This window comes from Jatropha curcas, chromosome 8 (assembly GCF_041381405.1).
Source record: "Jatropha curcas cultivar XTBG-Jc1 chromosome 8, XTBG_Jcur_1.0, whole genome shotgun sequence".
Classification (NCBI taxonomy): domain Eukaryota; kingdom Viridiplantae; phylum Streptophyta; class Magnoliopsida; order Malpighiales; family Euphorbiaceae; genus Jatropha; species Jatropha curcas.
In genome coordinates this window covers 16,667,598-16,685,841 of record NC_143158.1, presented here as the reverse complement: position 1 = coordinate 16,685,841, position 18,244 = coordinate 16,667,598, and the positions used below count along the sequence as shown (strand labels likewise).

General features: G+C 38.3%; 1 protein-coding gene across 1 annotated transcript in view; it reads right to left on the bottom strand.

Annotated features, from left to right (window-relative positions):
- LOC149494255 (uncharacterized) overlaps nucleotides 1–17,656 on the bottom strand; it is a 25,202-nt gene extending 7,546 nt beyond the window's left edge. The window contains exons 1-7 of the mRNA XM_089725434.1: nucleotides 16,514–17,656; nucleotides 16,061–16,372; nucleotides 16,024–16,026; nucleotides 14,411–15,979; nucleotides 13,236–13,240; nucleotides 10,083–10,435; nucleotides 9,933–10,028 (exon numbers count right to left, since the gene is read on the bottom strand). Of these exons, the coding sequence (XP_089581560.1) occupies nucleotides 9,933–10,028; nucleotides 10,083–10,435; nucleotides 13,236–13,240; nucleotides 14,411–15,979; nucleotides 16,024–16,026; nucleotides 16,061–16,372; nucleotides 16,514–17,656 (3,481 nt within the window). The remainder of the gene's footprint in view (nucleotides 1–9,932; nucleotides 10,029–10,082; nucleotides 10,436–13,235; nucleotides 13,241–14,410; nucleotides 15,980–16,023; nucleotides 16,027–16,060; nucleotides 16,373–16,513) is intronic.
- Nucleotides 17,657–18,244: the final 588 nt, after the last annotated feature.

Here is an 18,244-nt window from a genome sequence, read left to right as displayed (position 1 = left end):
GCGCGAGCGACACTTCGCGAGTGCGAACCTTCACTGCGCGAGCGCGAGAAGCGCAAAGGAGAGGCAGTGAGTTAGGCAGCGCAAATCGCGAGCGCGATTCCAACATGCGCGAGCGCGAGCGACACTCGCGAGCGCGAACCTTCACTGCTCGAGCGCGAGAAGCGCAAAGGAGATGCAGTGAGCTTGCACGGTGACGCGGAACCCAATGGAAATAAATTTCATGAACTCAATGACAAGTTTTGGAATAGATCAAAGATCTAGAATAAATTCCCCTCTATGGCACCCAAAGCTTAAAGAAGCAAGAACACTAATAATAGAGTAAAAGAATAAGATAAACGCCACAAAGAATTGATAAGTTTACCTTGATTCTTGATGCAATTAGAAGAATGCAATCTCACACTCTCTAAAAACATGAACACGCCTAAGCATGAAGAAATAGTCTTTAATTCATTAATTGTTGATTCTTGAAAATTACAAAATAACAAGCTATTTATACTAATCTAAGAGGTCCAGATCCTTAGAGGATTTAGAGTTAGCTAAGGAGTAGGATTTAGCAAATCTAAACCAACTAAGGAGTTGACTAACAAAATCATAACAACTTAAGGATTTGGATATCTATTCCAAATCTACTAAAGATTAACTAAATCTAAACAAAATAAGGCTAATTAATCAAGGGTGGCCGAAATATTGGAGGCCCAACCCATTAACAAAGCAAAAAAACACAAAATAAGCTAACTAGCTTCCTTCGCGAGCGCGAGCTTCACATACGCGAGCGCGACCACACCTCGCGAGCGCGATTCTACCGTGCGCGAGCGCGAGAAGCGCAAAGGAGAGGCAGAGAGTTAGGCAGCGCAAGTCGCGAGCGCGATTCCAACACGCGCGAGCGCGAGCGCGAGCGACACTTCGCGAGCGCGAACCTTCACTGCGCGAGCGCGAGAAGCGCAAAGGAGAGGCAGAGAGTTAGGCAGCGCAAATCGCGAGCGCGATTCCAACATGCGCGAGCGCGAGCGACACTCGCGAGCGCGAACCTTCACTGCGCGAGCGCGAGAAGCGCAAAGGAGAGGCAGAGAGTTAGGCAGCGCAAATCGCGAGCGCGATTCCAACATGCGCGAGCGCGAGCGACACTCGCGAGCGCGAACTGATACGGAATCGATACCACTCAACCATAAAGTTCAAGGAAGCATGGGGAACACCTAAGTTTCTCACATTATTGAAAGCACATGTTGAGTTGGACACGTCTGCCTCTCGCGAGGGACACACATACATGCGCGCACGCCCGTGCCAATCAGCACGCCCCAGGCCGTGCACTTCTCTGCCTCTCGCGAGGAACACTCATACATGCGCGCACGCCCGTGCACCTTGGCACGCCCTGGACCGTGCAACTGTCTGCCTCTCATTAGTTAGTTAGCTTATTTTGTGTTTTTGCAATGCTAATGGGTTGGGCCTCCAATATTTCGTCCACCCTTGAATAATTAGCCTTATTTTGATTAGATTTAGTCAATCTTTAGTGGATTTGGATTAGATCTCCAAATCCTTAAGTTGTTATGATTTTATTAGTCTTATCCTTAGTTGGTTTAGATTTGCTAAATCCTACTCCTTAGCTAACTCTAAATCCTTTAAGGATCTGGACCTCTTAGATTAGTATAAATAGCTTGTTATTTTGTAATTATTCATCAATTATTCAATGAATTAAAGACTACTTCTTCATGCTTAGGCGTGTTCATGTTTTTAGAGAGTGTGAGATTGCATTCTTCTAATTGCATCAAGAATCAAGGTAAACTTATCAATTCTTTGTGGCGTTTATCTTATTCTTTTACTCTATTATTGGTGTTCTTGCTTCTTTAAGCTTTGGGTGCCATAGAGGGGAGTTTATTCTAGATCTTTGATCTCTTCCAAAACTTGTCATTGAGTTCATGAAATTTATTTTCATTGGGTTCCGCGTCACGAACCTTCACTGCGCGAGCGCGAGAAGCGCAAAGGAGAGGCAGTGAGTGTCTAGGCATGCCATAGGCTGGAAATTCAGGTTCCAACTCCACATGTGCTTCCATCAATGTGAGAAACTTAGGTGTTCCCCATGCTTCCTCGAGCTCTATGTTTGAGTGGTAGCCATTCCATATCATACCCCTTTTCCTCGAAAAGATTCGTCCTCGAATCTTAGTTAGAAGTTGAGGTATCCATGCTCCTTTGTTCCTTTGATCTCCATGGATGAGTGTTGGCGGATTCATATCATTCCCCTTTTCCTCAAAAGTGTTCGTCCTCGAATCTGCAGCCATGTTAAAAGGAAACAAATTACTAATATTGAAAGTAATGGTAACACCATACTCACCTGGTAAGCCTGTCTTGTAGGTGTTGTCATCAATGTGCTCCACAACTTGGAATGGTTCACCTCCACGTTCATCAAACTTAATCTTTCTTTGGTTGGGAAACTTTTCCTTGTGAAAATGTACCCAAACCCAATCACCTGGTTTAAACACAACATGTCTTCTTCTCTTGTTGGCATGGTTGGTATAGCCTTTGTTCTTTATGTTCATATGAACCCTAGCCTTAGCATGCATCTCCTTCACCAATGTAGGCTTTTCTTCACTTTTAGGAAATCCCTGCAACAAAGAAACAGAACTAGAAGGTAGAGGAGAAGTGTTAATGTTGGTCAAACTATGCAAAAACTCCTTAAACCGAATCATCAAGACTGGTCTACCCTCTCTCACACTGTTTTGGATCTCTCTCTTTTTCACATACACAATTTGTTTCTTTTTTTCACTCACAATTGGGCCATTTATTTGTTTTGTATCTTTTGTGGCCTCTTTCCCTTCCTCCTTACTCTTTTCACTCTTTTGTTCTTTCAATCTTGAAGTTTCACTCTCTAATGGGCTATTAATTTGTTTTGTTTGCCCTGTGGCTTCTTCCTCCTTCTTTTCTTCATTCTTTTCTGGTTCTTTTGAACTTGAAGCCTCACTCTCATCTTCTCTCAAAGTTGAGGTCACTATCTCAGGTAGCTTCTCTTGGTCATCACATACTTCGAATTCTTGCAAAGGATCAACAAACACATTTGGCAAAGATGGATTAGGATCATCGATGGTCAAACAAACTTCTTTGCACAAAGGTACAATTAGAGGTTGAATTTGTTTTTCCTTTCCTTTTCCCTCTTTCTTTTTAATTTTACTTATCATGTTTTCACTCATTTTACTTTTACACTCCTTTTCTTTATTGACAGCTACAAAACTCATCTTTTTCTTTTCACATTGGTCTTCATACACTTCCTTTGAGGAACATGATCTTGGACTGGTCATCCATTCATCCTTTGTGAATGAATATCTATCTATGTTCTTCCTTCCTTGCTCCCTTTCTAATTCATTGTTCAAATTCCTAAAGTAATGATTAGGATTATCGACCTCTTCATCTTTAGTTGTTTGAAATCTGGTTAGTGTAGTACTAGGACGAGCTCTTGTTGTATTAGAGCGTTGGGCAGCTTTAATCTCCTTCAAACCCTTTCTCATATCTTGGAAGAAACTGTTGAAGCTTTTAAACTGTTCTTGGATTGATTCCATTACAAGTTTTAATTGGAAATCATCTATTTGACTTTCATCCTCTCTATTATCTGTACTCATGGTTAGTATTCAAAGAGAAAACACAAAAGAATTTGGTAAATCACTCCCTCACGTGTTTACACTCTTGAATCACTCCTTGCAATTCTTCCAATTGAACTTCAGAATCTTAGTTCAACCAACCAACTCAAAGATCACGTTTAGAATCAAGGAATAAAACTTAACAATGAAAAGCAAGCACAAAATCTAGAAAGAAGACTCAAAACGATATGGACAGTAGCACAAGAACATAAACAATGCACTACTTTTAATGATCAACTAGAGTGTAGTAAACAAGCAAACACACCCTAACAATGTAATGGAAGCAATAGAAAGTTCACACAAAAACAAGAAACTAGAATTTAAAAGACAATTTTAGGATATAATGTATGAATTTAGCTTACTACAAAGCAAACCAAATATGGACCTAATTAATTCTACCCAAAACAAAGCAAGCAAACAAAGAAAAATCAAAAGAACACAATTTTAAGATAGGGCTAGAACAGAGCACGGGCGTGTGTAATTAGGCCTAGTCCAACAAGTGGTAGGCAAGATCTAGCACGGGTGTGCTTGAGGTGTAGCACGGGCGTGCTGCCTTGTTCCCTTTTTAATGCAACCCAATTTAAGTAGGATTCTTAGATTTGACAAGGATTGTAGTAGATTTTCTCAATCTCAAAGATATGGTCAACTAATCTTTGTTATCTTATCCACAAGTAGTTAAGATTGGATTTTATCACAAGATTATGGTGGATAAACTAAATCCCACAAAATATGGTCAAATCCCTTAGGATTAGGCACAATCCCACTAGATATGGTCAAATCTCTTAAGGATTAGGAATAATCCCACAAATTATGGCAAAATCCCACAAAATAAGGTAAAATCCCTTTGAATTAGGATCAAATCTCTTGGTTGCAGGAACAAAATCAAGATCCACACAAGCAATTTCAATGGTGGACGAAATTTTCTTTCTATACTTTTTTTTTTTTTTTTTTTTTAGCAACAAGATCTAAGATCTAAACTTCCAGAATTGAAACAAGCACGAAATTACTAAATTAAATTGAAGCAAAAACGAATTGAAACAATCAAACAAGAAAACAAACACAAAAGAAATAAGATGAAGAAGAAAAAAAACACAAGAACAATAAGAATAAGAAAACAAATAAACACAGATCCTAGAGCTAAGATAAATAAGAATTTACCTTAATCTTTAGCTCTGATACCAAACTGACGCGGAACCCAATGAAAATAAATTTCATGAACTCAATGACAAGTTTTGGAATAGATCAAAGATCTAGAATAAATTCCCCTCTATGGCACCCAAAGCTTAAAGAAGCAAGAACACCAATAATAGAGTAAAAGAATAAGATAAACGCCACAAAGAATTGATAAGTTTACCTTGATTCTTGATGCAATTAGAAGAATGCAATCTCACACTCTCTAAAAACATGAACACGCCTAAGCATGAAGAAATAGTCTTTAATTCATTAATTGTTGATTCTTGAAAATTACAAAATAACAAGCTATTTATACTAATCTAAGAGGTCCAGATCCTTAGAGGATTTAGAGTTAGCTAAGGAGTAGGATTTAGCAAATCTAAACCAACTAAGGAGTTGACTAACAAAATCATAACAACTTAAGGATTTGGATATCTATTCCAAATCTACTAAAGATTGACTAAATCTAAACAAAATAAGGCTAATTAATCAAGGGTGGCCGAAATATTGGAGGCCCAACCCATTAACAAAGCAAAAAAACACAAAATAAGCTAACTAGCTTCCTTCGCGAGCGCGAGCTTCACATACGTGAGCGCGACCACACCTCGCGAGCGCGATTCTACCGTGCGCGAGCGCGAGAAGCGCAAAGGAGAGGCAGAGAGTTAGGCAGCGCAAGTCGCGAGCGCGATTCCAACACGCGCGAGCTCGAGCGCGAGCGACACTTCGCGAGCGCGAACCTTCACTGCGCGAGCGCGAGAAGCGCAAAGGAGAGGCAGAGAGTTAGGCAGCACAAATCGCGAGCGCGATTCCAACATGCGCGAGCGCGAGCGACACTCGCGAGCGCGAACCTTCACTGCGCGAGCGCGAGAAGCGCAAAGGAGAGGCAGAGAGTTAGGCAGCGCAAATCGCGAGCGCGATTCCAACATGCGCGAGCGCGAGCGACACTCGCGAGCGCGAACCTTCACTGCGCGAGCGCGAGAAGCGCAAAGGAGAGGCAGTGAGTGTCTAGGCATGCCATAGGCTGGAAATTCAAGTTCCAACTCCACATGTGCTTCCATCAATGTGAGAAACTTAGGTGTTCCCCATGCTTCCTCGAGCTCTATGTTTGAGTGGTAGCCATTCCGTATCACACGGCCTGGGGTGTGCCACCTTGCATGGGCATGCTATCCAAACATGGTTCCCACTCAACTTGTGCTTCTATTAATGTGAGAAACTTAGGTGTTCCTTCAAGTTCTTCATAGCACTTGTTGAAAGCAAGGTCATGGAGCTCTTGTGTGATTTGTTCTTGAATATATAAGGACATGGTTGCTCCATACTTCTTTGCACGGCTCCTTGTAATTGGTCCATTAGGAAGTGCTAATGGATTGCCATTGTTGTGGTCCTTGTTTCCTTGAGCTCCATAGGTGGTTGGTGGTAGTGGATTCGTATCACCCATCATCTTTAATAATCATAACCCTTTTATTAGGACATTGAGATGCATAATGCCCTTCCCCAAACATTTAAAGCATTTAATTTCTCTAGAAGGGGTTGTAGAGTTAGAAGTACCTTTGTTGCTTTTAAATGGAGTTTGGACAGTTTCTTTACCCTTTGAAGTTGAATCTGTCCTTTGAGAACTTGAGCCTCTAAATTCTTTCTTCTCACCTTCTTTAGGCCATTTAGATCCCCATGTGTTGTTGGAATACTTGTTGGTGTTGGATCTCCCCTTTTTCTATCTTTCAAGTTTCATGGCCATATCTACCATCTCCTCTGAGCTTTCATACCTATACATCTCTAAAGCATCAGCAATGTCTTTATTGAGACCTCCAAGGAATCGTGACATGGTGATTTGCTCGTCCTCCTCAATCTTGGCTCTAGCCATGCAAATCTCCATCTCCTTGTAGTATTCTTCAACATTTCTTCCTCCTTGCACCATCCTTGCTAATTTATTGTGTAAATCCCTAAAGTAGTGAGTAGGGACAAATTTTTGGTGCATCAATTCTTTCATAATCTCCCATGGTGGTACAGGTCGCAATCCCTTTCTTCTTCTTTTCAATAGTAATTGTTCCCACCAAAACATGGCATAACCTTTGAATTCAACAGCAGCAAGATGGGATTTCTTTTCTTGAGAATAGTTATGGCATTCAAAAATTTGTTCTACTTTTCTCTCCCATTCAAGATATTCTTCAGCATTGTTATTGCCTTTGAATTCTGGAATCCTCATTTTAATTGATCCCAAGTCCCCATCAAGTTTATTAGGATTGGTCTCTTCACTCTCTTCAACATCATGGTCTTGAAATCTGGTTTGTGGACGAGTTCTAGTTGTATTAGAGCTTTGTGAAGCTTTTATCTCTTGCAACTCCTCCCTCATGTCTTGGACAAGATTATTGAAGGTTCTAAACTGTCCTTGAATTTCTTCCATGAAGAGTTTTAATTGAGGATCTTTAATTGGAATTCCATCATTACCATCACCAGATTTGCCTGTACTCATGGTTAGTTTTCAAAAGAAAACACAAGAAGATTTGAATTAATGGTAAATGACTCCCTCATGTGTTTACACTCTTTAATCACTCCTTGCAATTCTTCCAATTGAACTTCAGAATCTTAGTTCAACCAATCAACTCAAACGCACATTTAGAATCAAGGAATAAAACTTAACAATGAAAAGCAAGCACAAATTCTAGAAAGAAGACTCAAAATGATATGGACAGTAGCACAAGAACATAAACAATGCACTACTTTAATGATCAATTAGAGTGTAGTGAACAAGCAAACACACCCTAACAATGTAATAGAAGCAATAGAAAGCTCACACAAAAAAAAAAAAAAAAAAAAAACAAAGAAACAAGAATTTAAAAGACAATTTCAGGATATAATGTATGAATTCAGCTTACTACAAAGCAAACCAAATATGGACCTAATTAATTCTACCCAAAACAAAGCAAGCAATCAAAGAAAACAAAAGAAAACAATTTGTTTAATAGGGTCAGAACCGAGCATGGGCGTGCTAGATGGAGCACGGGCGTGCGTTTAAGTCCTAGTCCAACAAGTGGAACTCAGAAAAGTGCACGGTTGTGCTTGAGGTGAAGCACGGGCATGCTGCCTTGTGTCCCTTTTCAATGCAACCCAATTTAAGTAGGATTCTTAGATTTGACAAGGATTGTAGTAGATTTTGCTCAATCTCAAAAGATATGGTCAACTAATTTTTTGTTATCTTATCCACAAGTAGTTAAGATTGGATTTATCACAAGATTATAGTGGATAACTAAATCCCATAAAATATGGTCAAATCCCTTTAGGATTAGGAACAATCCCACAAAATATGGTCAAATCTTCTAAGGATTAGGAATAATCCCACAAAATATGGTCAAATTCCACAAAATAAGGTAAAATCCCTTTGAATTAGGATCAAATCCCTTGGATTCAGGAACAAAACAATATCCACACAAGCAATTTTAATGGTGGACGAAATTTTCTTTCTATACTCTTATTTTATTTTATTTATTTATTTTTTTTTAGTCAACAAGATCTAAGATCTAAACTTCCAGAATTGAAACAAGCACGAAATTACTAGCTTAATTGAAGCAAAAACGAATTGAAACTAAACAAAAGAAAACAAACACAAAAGAAACAAGATGAAGAAGAAAACAAACACAAGAACAATAAGAATAAGAAAACAAATAAACACAAACCCTAGAGCTAAGATAAATAAGAATTTACCTTAATCTTTGGCTCTGATACCAAACTGACGCGGAACCCAATGAAAATAAATTTCATGAACTCAATGACAAGTTTTGGAAAAGATCCAAGATCAAACTAAACCCCTCTCTATGACACCCAAAGCTTAAAGAAGTAAGAACACCAATAATAGAGAAAAAGAATAAGATAAACGCCACAAAGAATTGATAAGTTTACCTTGATTCTTGATGCAATTAGAAGAATGCAATCTCACACTCTCTCTAAAGCCAACACGCCAAAGCATGAAGAAATAGTCTTTAATTCATTGAAAAATTGATCAATAATTACAAAATAACAAGCTATTTATACTAATCTAAGAGGTCCAGTGACGCGGAACCCAATGAAAATAAATTTCATGAACTCAATGACAAGTTTTGGAATAGATCAAAGATCTAGAATAAATTCCCCTCTATGGCACCCAAAGCTTAAAGAAGCAAGAACACCAATAATAGAGTAAAAGAATAAGATAAACGCCACAAAGAATTGATAAGTTTACCTTGATTCTTGATGCAATTAGAAGAATGCAATCTCACACTCTCTAAAAACATGAACACGCCTAAGCATGAAGAAATAGTCTTTAATTCATTAAATGTTGATTATTGAAAATTACAAAATAACAAGCTATTTATACTAATCTAAGAAGTCCAGATCCTTAGAGGATTTAGAGTTAGTTAAGGAGTAGGATTTAGCAAATCTAAACCAACTAAGGAGTTGACAAAAAAATCATAATAACTTAAGGATTTGGATATCTATTCCAAATCTACTAAAGATTGACTAAATCTAAACAAAATAAGGCTAATTAATTAAGGGTGGCCGAAATATTGGAGGCCCAACCCATTAACAAAGCAAAAAAACACAAAATAAGCTAACTAGCTTCCTTCGCGAGCGCGAGCTTCACATACGCGAGCGCGACCACACCTCGCGAGCGCGATTCTACCGTGCGCGAGCGCGAGAAGCGCAAAGGAGAGGCAGAGAGTTAGGCAGCGCAAGTCGCGAGCGCGATTCCAACATGCGCGAGCGCGAACCTTCACTGCGCGAGCGCGAGAAGCGCAAAGGAGAGGCAGTGAGTTAGGCAGCGCAAATCGCGAGCACGATTCCAACATGCGCGAGCGCGAGCGACACTCGCGAGCGCGAACCTTCACTGCGCGAGCGCGAGAAGCGCAAAGGAGATGCAGTGAGCTTGCACGGCCTGGGGTGTGCCACCTTGCATGGGCGTGCTATCCAAACATGGTTCCCACTCAACTTGTGCTTCTATTAATGTGAGAAACTTAGGTGTTCCTTCAAGTTCTTCATAGCACTTGTTGAAAGCAAGGTCATGGAGCTCTTGTGTGATTTGTTCTTGAATATATAAAGACATGGTTGCTCCATACTTCTTTGCACGGCTCCTTGTAATTGGTCCATTAAGAAGTGCTAATGGATTGCCATTGTTGTGGTCCTTGTTTCCTTGAGCTCCATAGGTGGTTGGTGGTAGTGGATCCGTATCATCCCCCCCTTCTTTAAAAAGATTTGTCCTCAAATCTGCATCCATGTCAAAGGGAGACAAATTACTAATATTAAAAGTTGCAGAAACACCATACTCACCTGGTAAGTCTATTTTGTAGGCATTGTCATTGATGCGTTCTAAGACTTGGAATGGCCCATCTCCACGTGCATCTAGCTTATTCTTCCTTTGGTTGGGAAATCTTTCCTTGCGAAAGTGTACCCAAACCCAATCACCTGGCATAAGTACTAACTTCTTCCTGCCCTTGTTGGCTTGATTAGCATATTGCTTGTTCCTTTTTTCTATGTTGGCTCTAGCCTTCTCATGTAAAGACTTCACCAATTCTGCCTTTTTCTCACCATCTAGATTAGAAAGTTCATTCAAAGGTAAAGGAACAAGATCTAATACAGTTAGTGGATTAAAGCCATAAACAAGTTCAAATGGGCTAAAACCTGAGGTAGAATGTATGCTACGATTATATGCAAACTCAATGAATGGCAAACAATCTTCCCAAGTTTTCAAGTTCTTACCCACAATAGCACGAAGCAATGTTCCTAAAGTTCTATTCACAACTTCAGTTTGTCCATCTGTTTGTGGATGACAAGTTGTAGAATAAAGTAATTTAGTTCCAAGTTTACCCCACAAAACTCTCCAAAAGTGTGAAAGGAACTTTGCATCCCTATCAGAAACTATAGTCCTTGGTACCCCATGCAATCTTACCACTTCTTTAAAGAATAATTCAGCAACATTATTGGCATCATCAGTTTTATGACAGGGAATAAAATGAGCCATGATATGGATCCATTGGTGCTTCCTAGTGGGCTTGGATGTGTTCTTATCCTTTGTTGCTTGTTTTGGTCTAATTAATATGTAAGGGATATGGGCTCATAGTGTTTATTTAAGTTGTTTTGGGTTGGTTTTATGATGCATGCAATCTGCCCAATATCTAGTTGTTTGTTTTGGGCTGGAAATGACTTTATTTTGTGTTTTAGAGTTAAGCCCATGTGTTTTGGCCCTAGGGCAGCCTAGTTAGATGCTCTTCTTTAGGGTTATGTTTGTTTAAGGCATATAAATAGCCTCCTTAAGATGTAAAACGGGATTTTTGGCATAATTTGAATCAAAGGCAGAATTGCTCATGCTCTTGCATGTTCTTCTTAATTAGAGTGATTGTGAGAATTTGCTATCCTCTAATTGCATCAAGAATTAAGGTAAACTTATCAATTCATTTGTGGCGTTTATCTTGTTCTTTGCTCGATTATTGGTGTTACCGTTTCATTATAAACGTGGGGTGCCATAGAGCGTTTTAATCTCGATTATTGGTGTTTCCGTTTCATTATAAACGTGGGGTGCCATAGAGGCAAACTTACATCTCATTCCTTTGATTCCCGATCCCGGTTCCTTATCATTTGGTATCAGAGCCAAATCAAAGTTTTGGGGTAAGTTCTGTTATCTTAGTTAGGACTTTTAGTTTTCTTGTTGTTGGATTCATTATTATTTATCTTCGTGTTACATTATCTCTTTAGATCTTATTGGATCTAGACATTATCTTTTTAGATCTTGTTGGATCTAAACATTTTCTCTTTAGATCTTGTTGAAACATTTTTTGTTAGATCTTCTTGAATCTAGTTTTCTCTTTGAATCTTCTTGTTGTTTGCTTTTTTCTTGATAATAATAATAAAAAAAAAAAACAAAAGGGAAATCTGGACATTGCAACCTTAGATCTTACTAATTAGATCATAAAAAAAAAAGAAAAGAAAGTCATTGTTAAAGAGAGATAAGTCAAATTGTTGTTAAGGTCATTACCTACTTAAGTTGAATTGGTAGACAAAAAAAAAATTGTTGGACAACCTACATACTAAGTCAATATCTACCTAGATTGAAATTGGAAGACACAATTGCTGGACAACCTAAAGGAATTTTGACTTGATTTGGGAATTTATTGATAGTTTATCTTACATTCAATTGAAGGATATCATATTTTGACTTGATTTGGGATCTTGAAAAAAAACACAAAAGTCATTGTTGGACAACCTAAATATTAAGTCATTACCTACCTAAATTGAAATTGGGAGACACAAACCATCCACTTACACCTTGCTAAGGCCTTACCCTACCTAAATTGGGTCACATTTATGGGGTAAGTGAGGATACAAGTCAAGCACGCCTGCTACAGTAACTTGCTACAGGAACTCAGAAGCATTCGTGCTACAGTACCTTAAAAAAAAAAAAAATTTTTTTTGGGTTTTCTTTGTTTGCTTGCATTGTTTGGGTAGAAGTAAATTAGGTCCATATTTGGTTTGCTTGAAGTGAACTATATTCATACATTATATCCAGAATTTGTCTTTTAAATTCTAGTTTTTTTATTCTTGTTTTGAGCTTTCTTTTGCCTCTATTACATTATTAGGGTGTATTTGTTTGTTCACTACACTCTAAATTAATATAATTAAGTAGTACATCATCTTGTCCTTGTACTACCATCCATTATCGTTTTGAGTCTTCTTTCTAGAGTTTGTGCTTACTTTTATTGTAAGATTTATTTCCTTGATTCTAAAACGTGCTTTCGAATTGGTTGGTTAATCTACGATTCCAAAGTACAATTGGAGGAATTTGCATGGAGTGATTAAAGAGTGTAAACACGTGAGGGAGTGCTTTATCACTGACTCAAATGTTTTTGTGATTTCTATTTTGAACACTAACCATGAGTGCAGGCACATTTGGAGATAATAGTGGGGAGGGAAGTCAAATGGAGGATCCCCAGTTGAAACTTGTAATGGAGTCAATCCTAGGACAGTTTAGAACTTTCAACAATTCTGTCCAAGATATGAGAAAGGAGTTGCAGGGGTTTAAAGCTGCCCAATGCTCTAATACAAGAAGAGTTCGACCTAGTGGTACACCAACTAGATTTCAAACTCATGAAGAGAAGAAGGTCGATAATCCTGATCGTTACTTTAAGGATTTGAATAATGAGTTAGGAAGGGTGCAGGGAAGGAAGAATGTGGATTACCTCAATAGATATTCATCCACAGAGGAAGAGCAGAAGACCATTCTAACACCAGTTTGGTCAAAGGAAGTATTTGTAAATCAATGTAAAAATAAAAGTATGAGATTTGAGGTTGTAAAGAAAGAAAAGGAGAGTGAAAATACACAGAGTGCATTTAAAAAGAAAGAGGGACAAGACAAAGAAAAGAATGTGAGTTTGATAGCTAGGACAAGTGAGGATAAACATGCTTTGTACAACAATCTGCCTATACTTGTACCTTTGTGCAAGGGAGCTTATTTGGCCACTAATGATCTTAACCCATCCTTGCCAAGTGTGTTTGTTGATCTTTTGCAGGACTTTGAACATGTGGTTCCAGAAGAGATTGCCCAATCTTCATGTGAGGGTGAAAAGGTGGTTCTTGCACCATTGACACCTCAAGAAGTGAATATTGATCAGAAAAAGTTGCTTGAGAGAGAGAAAGAGGAGTTCACTGATGTCTTTCTTGAAGAGTTTCCTAGTGGATTACCACCTTTGAGAGGGATAGAACATCAAATCGATTTCATTCTTGGCTCCACCATTCCAAATCAACCAGTCAATAGAAGCAATCCAATGGAGACAAAGGTGTTGCAAAGGCATATTCAGGTTGTAGCAAACAATGGAGTTCACTACGGTCTAAAAAGGAGAAGAAGAGTAAAGAAAAGGGCATGGATTCTAAGGAGAAGTGGACTGATCCTAGCAAGCAAAAGGATACCTCAACTTTTAACTAAAATTCGAGGACGAATCTTTTTGAGGAAAGGGGGAATGATATGGATCCATTGGTGCTTCCTAGTGGGCTTGGATGTGTTCTTATCCTTTGTTGCTTGTTTTGGTCTAATTAATATGTAAGGGATATGGGCTCATAGTGTTTATTTAAGTTGTTTTGGGTTGGTTTTATGATGCATGCAATCTGCCCAATATCTAGTTGTTTGTTTTGGGCTGGAAATGACTTTATTTTGTGTTTTAGAGTTAAGCCCATGTGTTTTGGCCCTAGGGCAGCCTAGTTAGATGCTCTTCTTTAGGGTTATGTTTGTTTAAGGCATATAAATAGCCTCCTTAAGATGTAAAACGGGATTTTTGGCATAATTTGAATCAAAGGCAGAATTGCTCATGCTCTTGCATGTTCTTCTTAATTAGAGTGATTGTGAGAATTTGCTATCCTCTAATTGCATCAAGAATTAAGGTAAACTTATCAATTCATTTGTGGCGTTTATCTTGTTCTTTGCTCGATTATTGGTGTTACCGTTTCATTATAAACGTGGGGTGCCATAGAGCATTTTAATCTCGATTATTGGTGTTTCCGTTTCATTATAAACGTGGGGTGCCATAGAGGCAAACTTACATCTCATTCCTTTGATTCCCGATCCCGGTTCCTTATCAAGCCATCTTGCTAAATCTATCAACAACAACAAATATGCTATCTTTACCACGTTTAGTCCTAGGTAATCCAAGTACAAAGTCCATAGATATATCAATCCAAGGAGAACTAGGAACAGGTAAAGGCATGTATAATCCATGAGGCATAGACTTAGATTTGGCCTGTTTACAAGTAATACAAGAGTTACAAACCCTTTCTACATCTTTAATCATATGAGGCCAATAAAAGTGTTCATTCAACATATCATAAGTCTTATGCACCCCAAAGTGTCCCATCAATCCCCCACTATGAGATTCAATCACAAGCAATTCACGCATAGAACATTTTGGCACACAAAGTTTGTTGTTCTTAAACAAATATCCATCATGTCTATAGAACTTATCAAATGCTCCATGCTCACATGCTACATATATGTTGCCAAAATCAGAATCATTCACATACAAGTCTTTAACATACTCAAATCCAAGCAATTTAGAGCTAAGAGCAGTAATTAGAGTATATCTTCTTGATAATGCATCAGCAACAACATTGTCTTTTCCATGCTTGTATTTAATCACATATGGAAATTGTTCAATAAATTCAACCCACTTACCATGTCTTTTATTGAGCTTACCTTGACCCTTCAAGTGTTTTAGGGCCTCATGGTCAGTATGGATGACAAACTCTTTAGGTAATAAGTAGTGTTGCCAAACATGTAAAGTTCTTACCAAGGCATAAAGCTCTTTGTCATAGGTTGAATAGTTGAGTTGTGCTCCATTCAACTTTTCACTAAAGTAGGCAATTGGCTTCTTTTCTTGCATTAGGACAGCCCCAATTCCCACTCCAGAAGCATCACACTCAATCTCAAAAGTATTATCAAAATTAGGCAAAGAAAGTATAGGTGTAGAAGTTAACTTCCCTTTTAGTGTTTCGAATGCCCTTTGTTGTTCTTCTCCCCACTTAAACCCAACTTCCTTTTTGATAATTTCTGTTAGTGGTGCTGCAATTGAAGAGAAATCTTTAACAAACCTTCTATAGAAGCTTGCCAACCCATGAAAACTCCTAACTTCAGAAACTGATTTGGGAGTTGGCCATTCTTTGATAGCTTTTACTTTCTCCTCATCTACTTCAATACCCTGTGCACTCACAATAAAACCAAGAAATACAAGTCTATCTATACAAAATGTGCATTTGTTAAGTTTAGCATACAACTTTTCTGTCCTCAAAGTTTGTAACACTATCCTAACATGCTCAATATGATCATTAAGAGACTTGCTATAGATGAGTATATCATCAAAGTATACAACCACAAACTTTCCTAAGAAGGCATGCAATACATGGTTCATAAGCCTCATAAAAGTACTAGGTGCATTAGATAGTCCAAAAGGCATAACTAACCATTCATACAAACCATACTTAGTTTTAAAAGCAGTTTTCCATTCATCACCTGGTTGCATTCTAATTTGATGGTAACCACTCATTAAATCAATTTTAGTAAAGTAAGTTGCCCCATGCAATTCATCTAACATATCATCAAGTCTAGGGATAGGGTGTCTATACTTTACTGTGATTTTGTTGACCGCTCTACAATCAACACACATGCGCCATGTTCCATCCTTTTTAGGTACTAGAAGCACGAGAACGGCACACGGGCTCATACTTTCTCTCACCAAACCTTTCTCCATAAGTTCATCCACTTGCCTTTGCAACTCCTTTGTTTCCATTGGATTGCTTCTATAGGCAGGCCTATTTGGAATGGTGGATCCAGGAATGAAGTCAATTTGATGTTCTATTCCTCTTAAAGGTGGTAAACCACTTGGTAATTCACTAGGAAAGACATTATCAAATTCCTGCAACATAGAAACAAACATAGAAGGCAAATTGTCAAGGTTAGTGTTAGATTCAGTAAACAAAACTTCCTTGTACCTAAGAAGCAATATGGGCTTCTCTAAGGCAATGGCACACTTAACCTCTCTAGTTCTTGCATAAAAGGTCTGTTTCTTTTTCTCCTCTCTTTGTTTTTCACTCACAATTGGGCCATTAATTTGTTTTGTTATTTTTGTGGCCTCTTTTCCCTCATCCTTACTTTTTTCTCTCTTTTGTTCTCTCAATCTCAGATTCTCACTCTCTTTTTTTCTCAAGGCCGAAACCTCTGTCTCTCGCTCAATTATCTTTCTTTGGTCTTCATAAACCTCTTGAGGTGATAAAGGTACAAGAACCACCTTTTTCCCTTTATGAATCAAAGAATATCGATTGTGGAATCCATCATGAAGTGCTCTTCTATCATATTGCCATGGTCTTCCCAACAATAGATGTCCAGCTTGCATAGGTACTATATCACACAAAATCTCATCTTCATACCATCCAATAGAAAATGGCACAAGTACCTGTTTAGTTACTTTCACCTCCCCACAATCATTTAACCATTGCAACCTATAAGGCTTAGGATGCTTGAGACAAGTTAAGTTCAGTTTGTTTACCATGTTTACACTAGCAACATTAGTGCAACTACCCCCATCAACAATAAGAGTACACACTTTCCCACTAATCAAACATCTAGTGTGAAATATATTCTCACGTTGCTCAAGGCTTTCTTCTTTTACATGCATGTTCAAAGCACGTCTAGCAACCAAAACTTCTCCATGTTCAGGAAGTATTAAATTTTCTGAATCATCATTATCATCATCTAAATTAGGCATATCATCATAATCACTACATTCAGATTCAGAACTAATATTCCCATCATCTTTAGCAATCATAACTCTTTTATTAGGACATTGAGATGCATAATGCCCTTTCCCCAAACATTTAAAGCATTTAATTTCTCTAGAAGGGGTTGTAGAGTTAGAAGTACCTTTGTTGCTTTTAAATGGAGTTTGGACAGTTTCTTTACCCTTTGAAGTTGAATCTGTCCTTTGAGAATTTGAACCTCTAAATTCCTTCTTCTCACCTTCTTTAGACCATTTAGATCCCCATGTGTTGTTGGAATACTTGTTGGTGTTGGATCTCCCCTTTTTCTGTCTTTCAAGTTTCATGGCCATATCTACCATCTCCTCTAAGCTTTCATACCTATACATCTCTAAAGCATCAGCAATGTCTTTATTGAGACCCCCTAGGAAACGTGACATGGTAATTTGCTCCTCCTCTTCAATCTTGGCTCTTGCCATGCAAATCTCCATCTCCTTGTAGTATTCTTCAACACTCCTTCCTCCTTGCACCATTCTAGCTAATTTGTTATGTAAATCCCTAAAGTAATGAGTAGGGACAAATTTTTGGTGCATTAGCTCTTTCATGATCTCCCATGGTGGTACGGGTCTTAATCCTTTCCTTCTTCTTTTCAACAGCAATTGTTCCCACCAAAACATGGCATAGCCTTTGAATTCAACAGCAGCAAGATGGGATTTCTTTTCTTGAGAATAGTTATGGCATTCAAAGATTTGTTCTGCCTTTCTCTCCCATTCAAGGAATTCTTCAGCATTGTTGTTGCCTTTGAATTCTGGAATCCTCATCTTAATTGATCCCAAGTCCCCATCAAGTTTATTAGGATTGGTCTCTTCACTCTCTTCATCATCATGGTCTTGAAATCTAGTTTGTGGACGAGTTTTAGTTGTATTAGAGCTTTGTGAAGCCTTTATCTCTTGCAATTCCTCCCTCATGTCTTGGACAAGATTATTGAAGGTTCTAAACTGTCCTTGAATTGCTTCCATGAAGAGTTTTAATTGAGGATCTTTAATTGGAATTCCATCATTACCATCTCCAGATTTGCCTGTACTCATGATTAGTATTCAAAAGAAAACACAAGAAGATTTGAGTTAATGGTAATTCACTCCCTCACGTGTTTACACTCTTGAATCACTCCTTGCAATTCTTCCAATTGAACT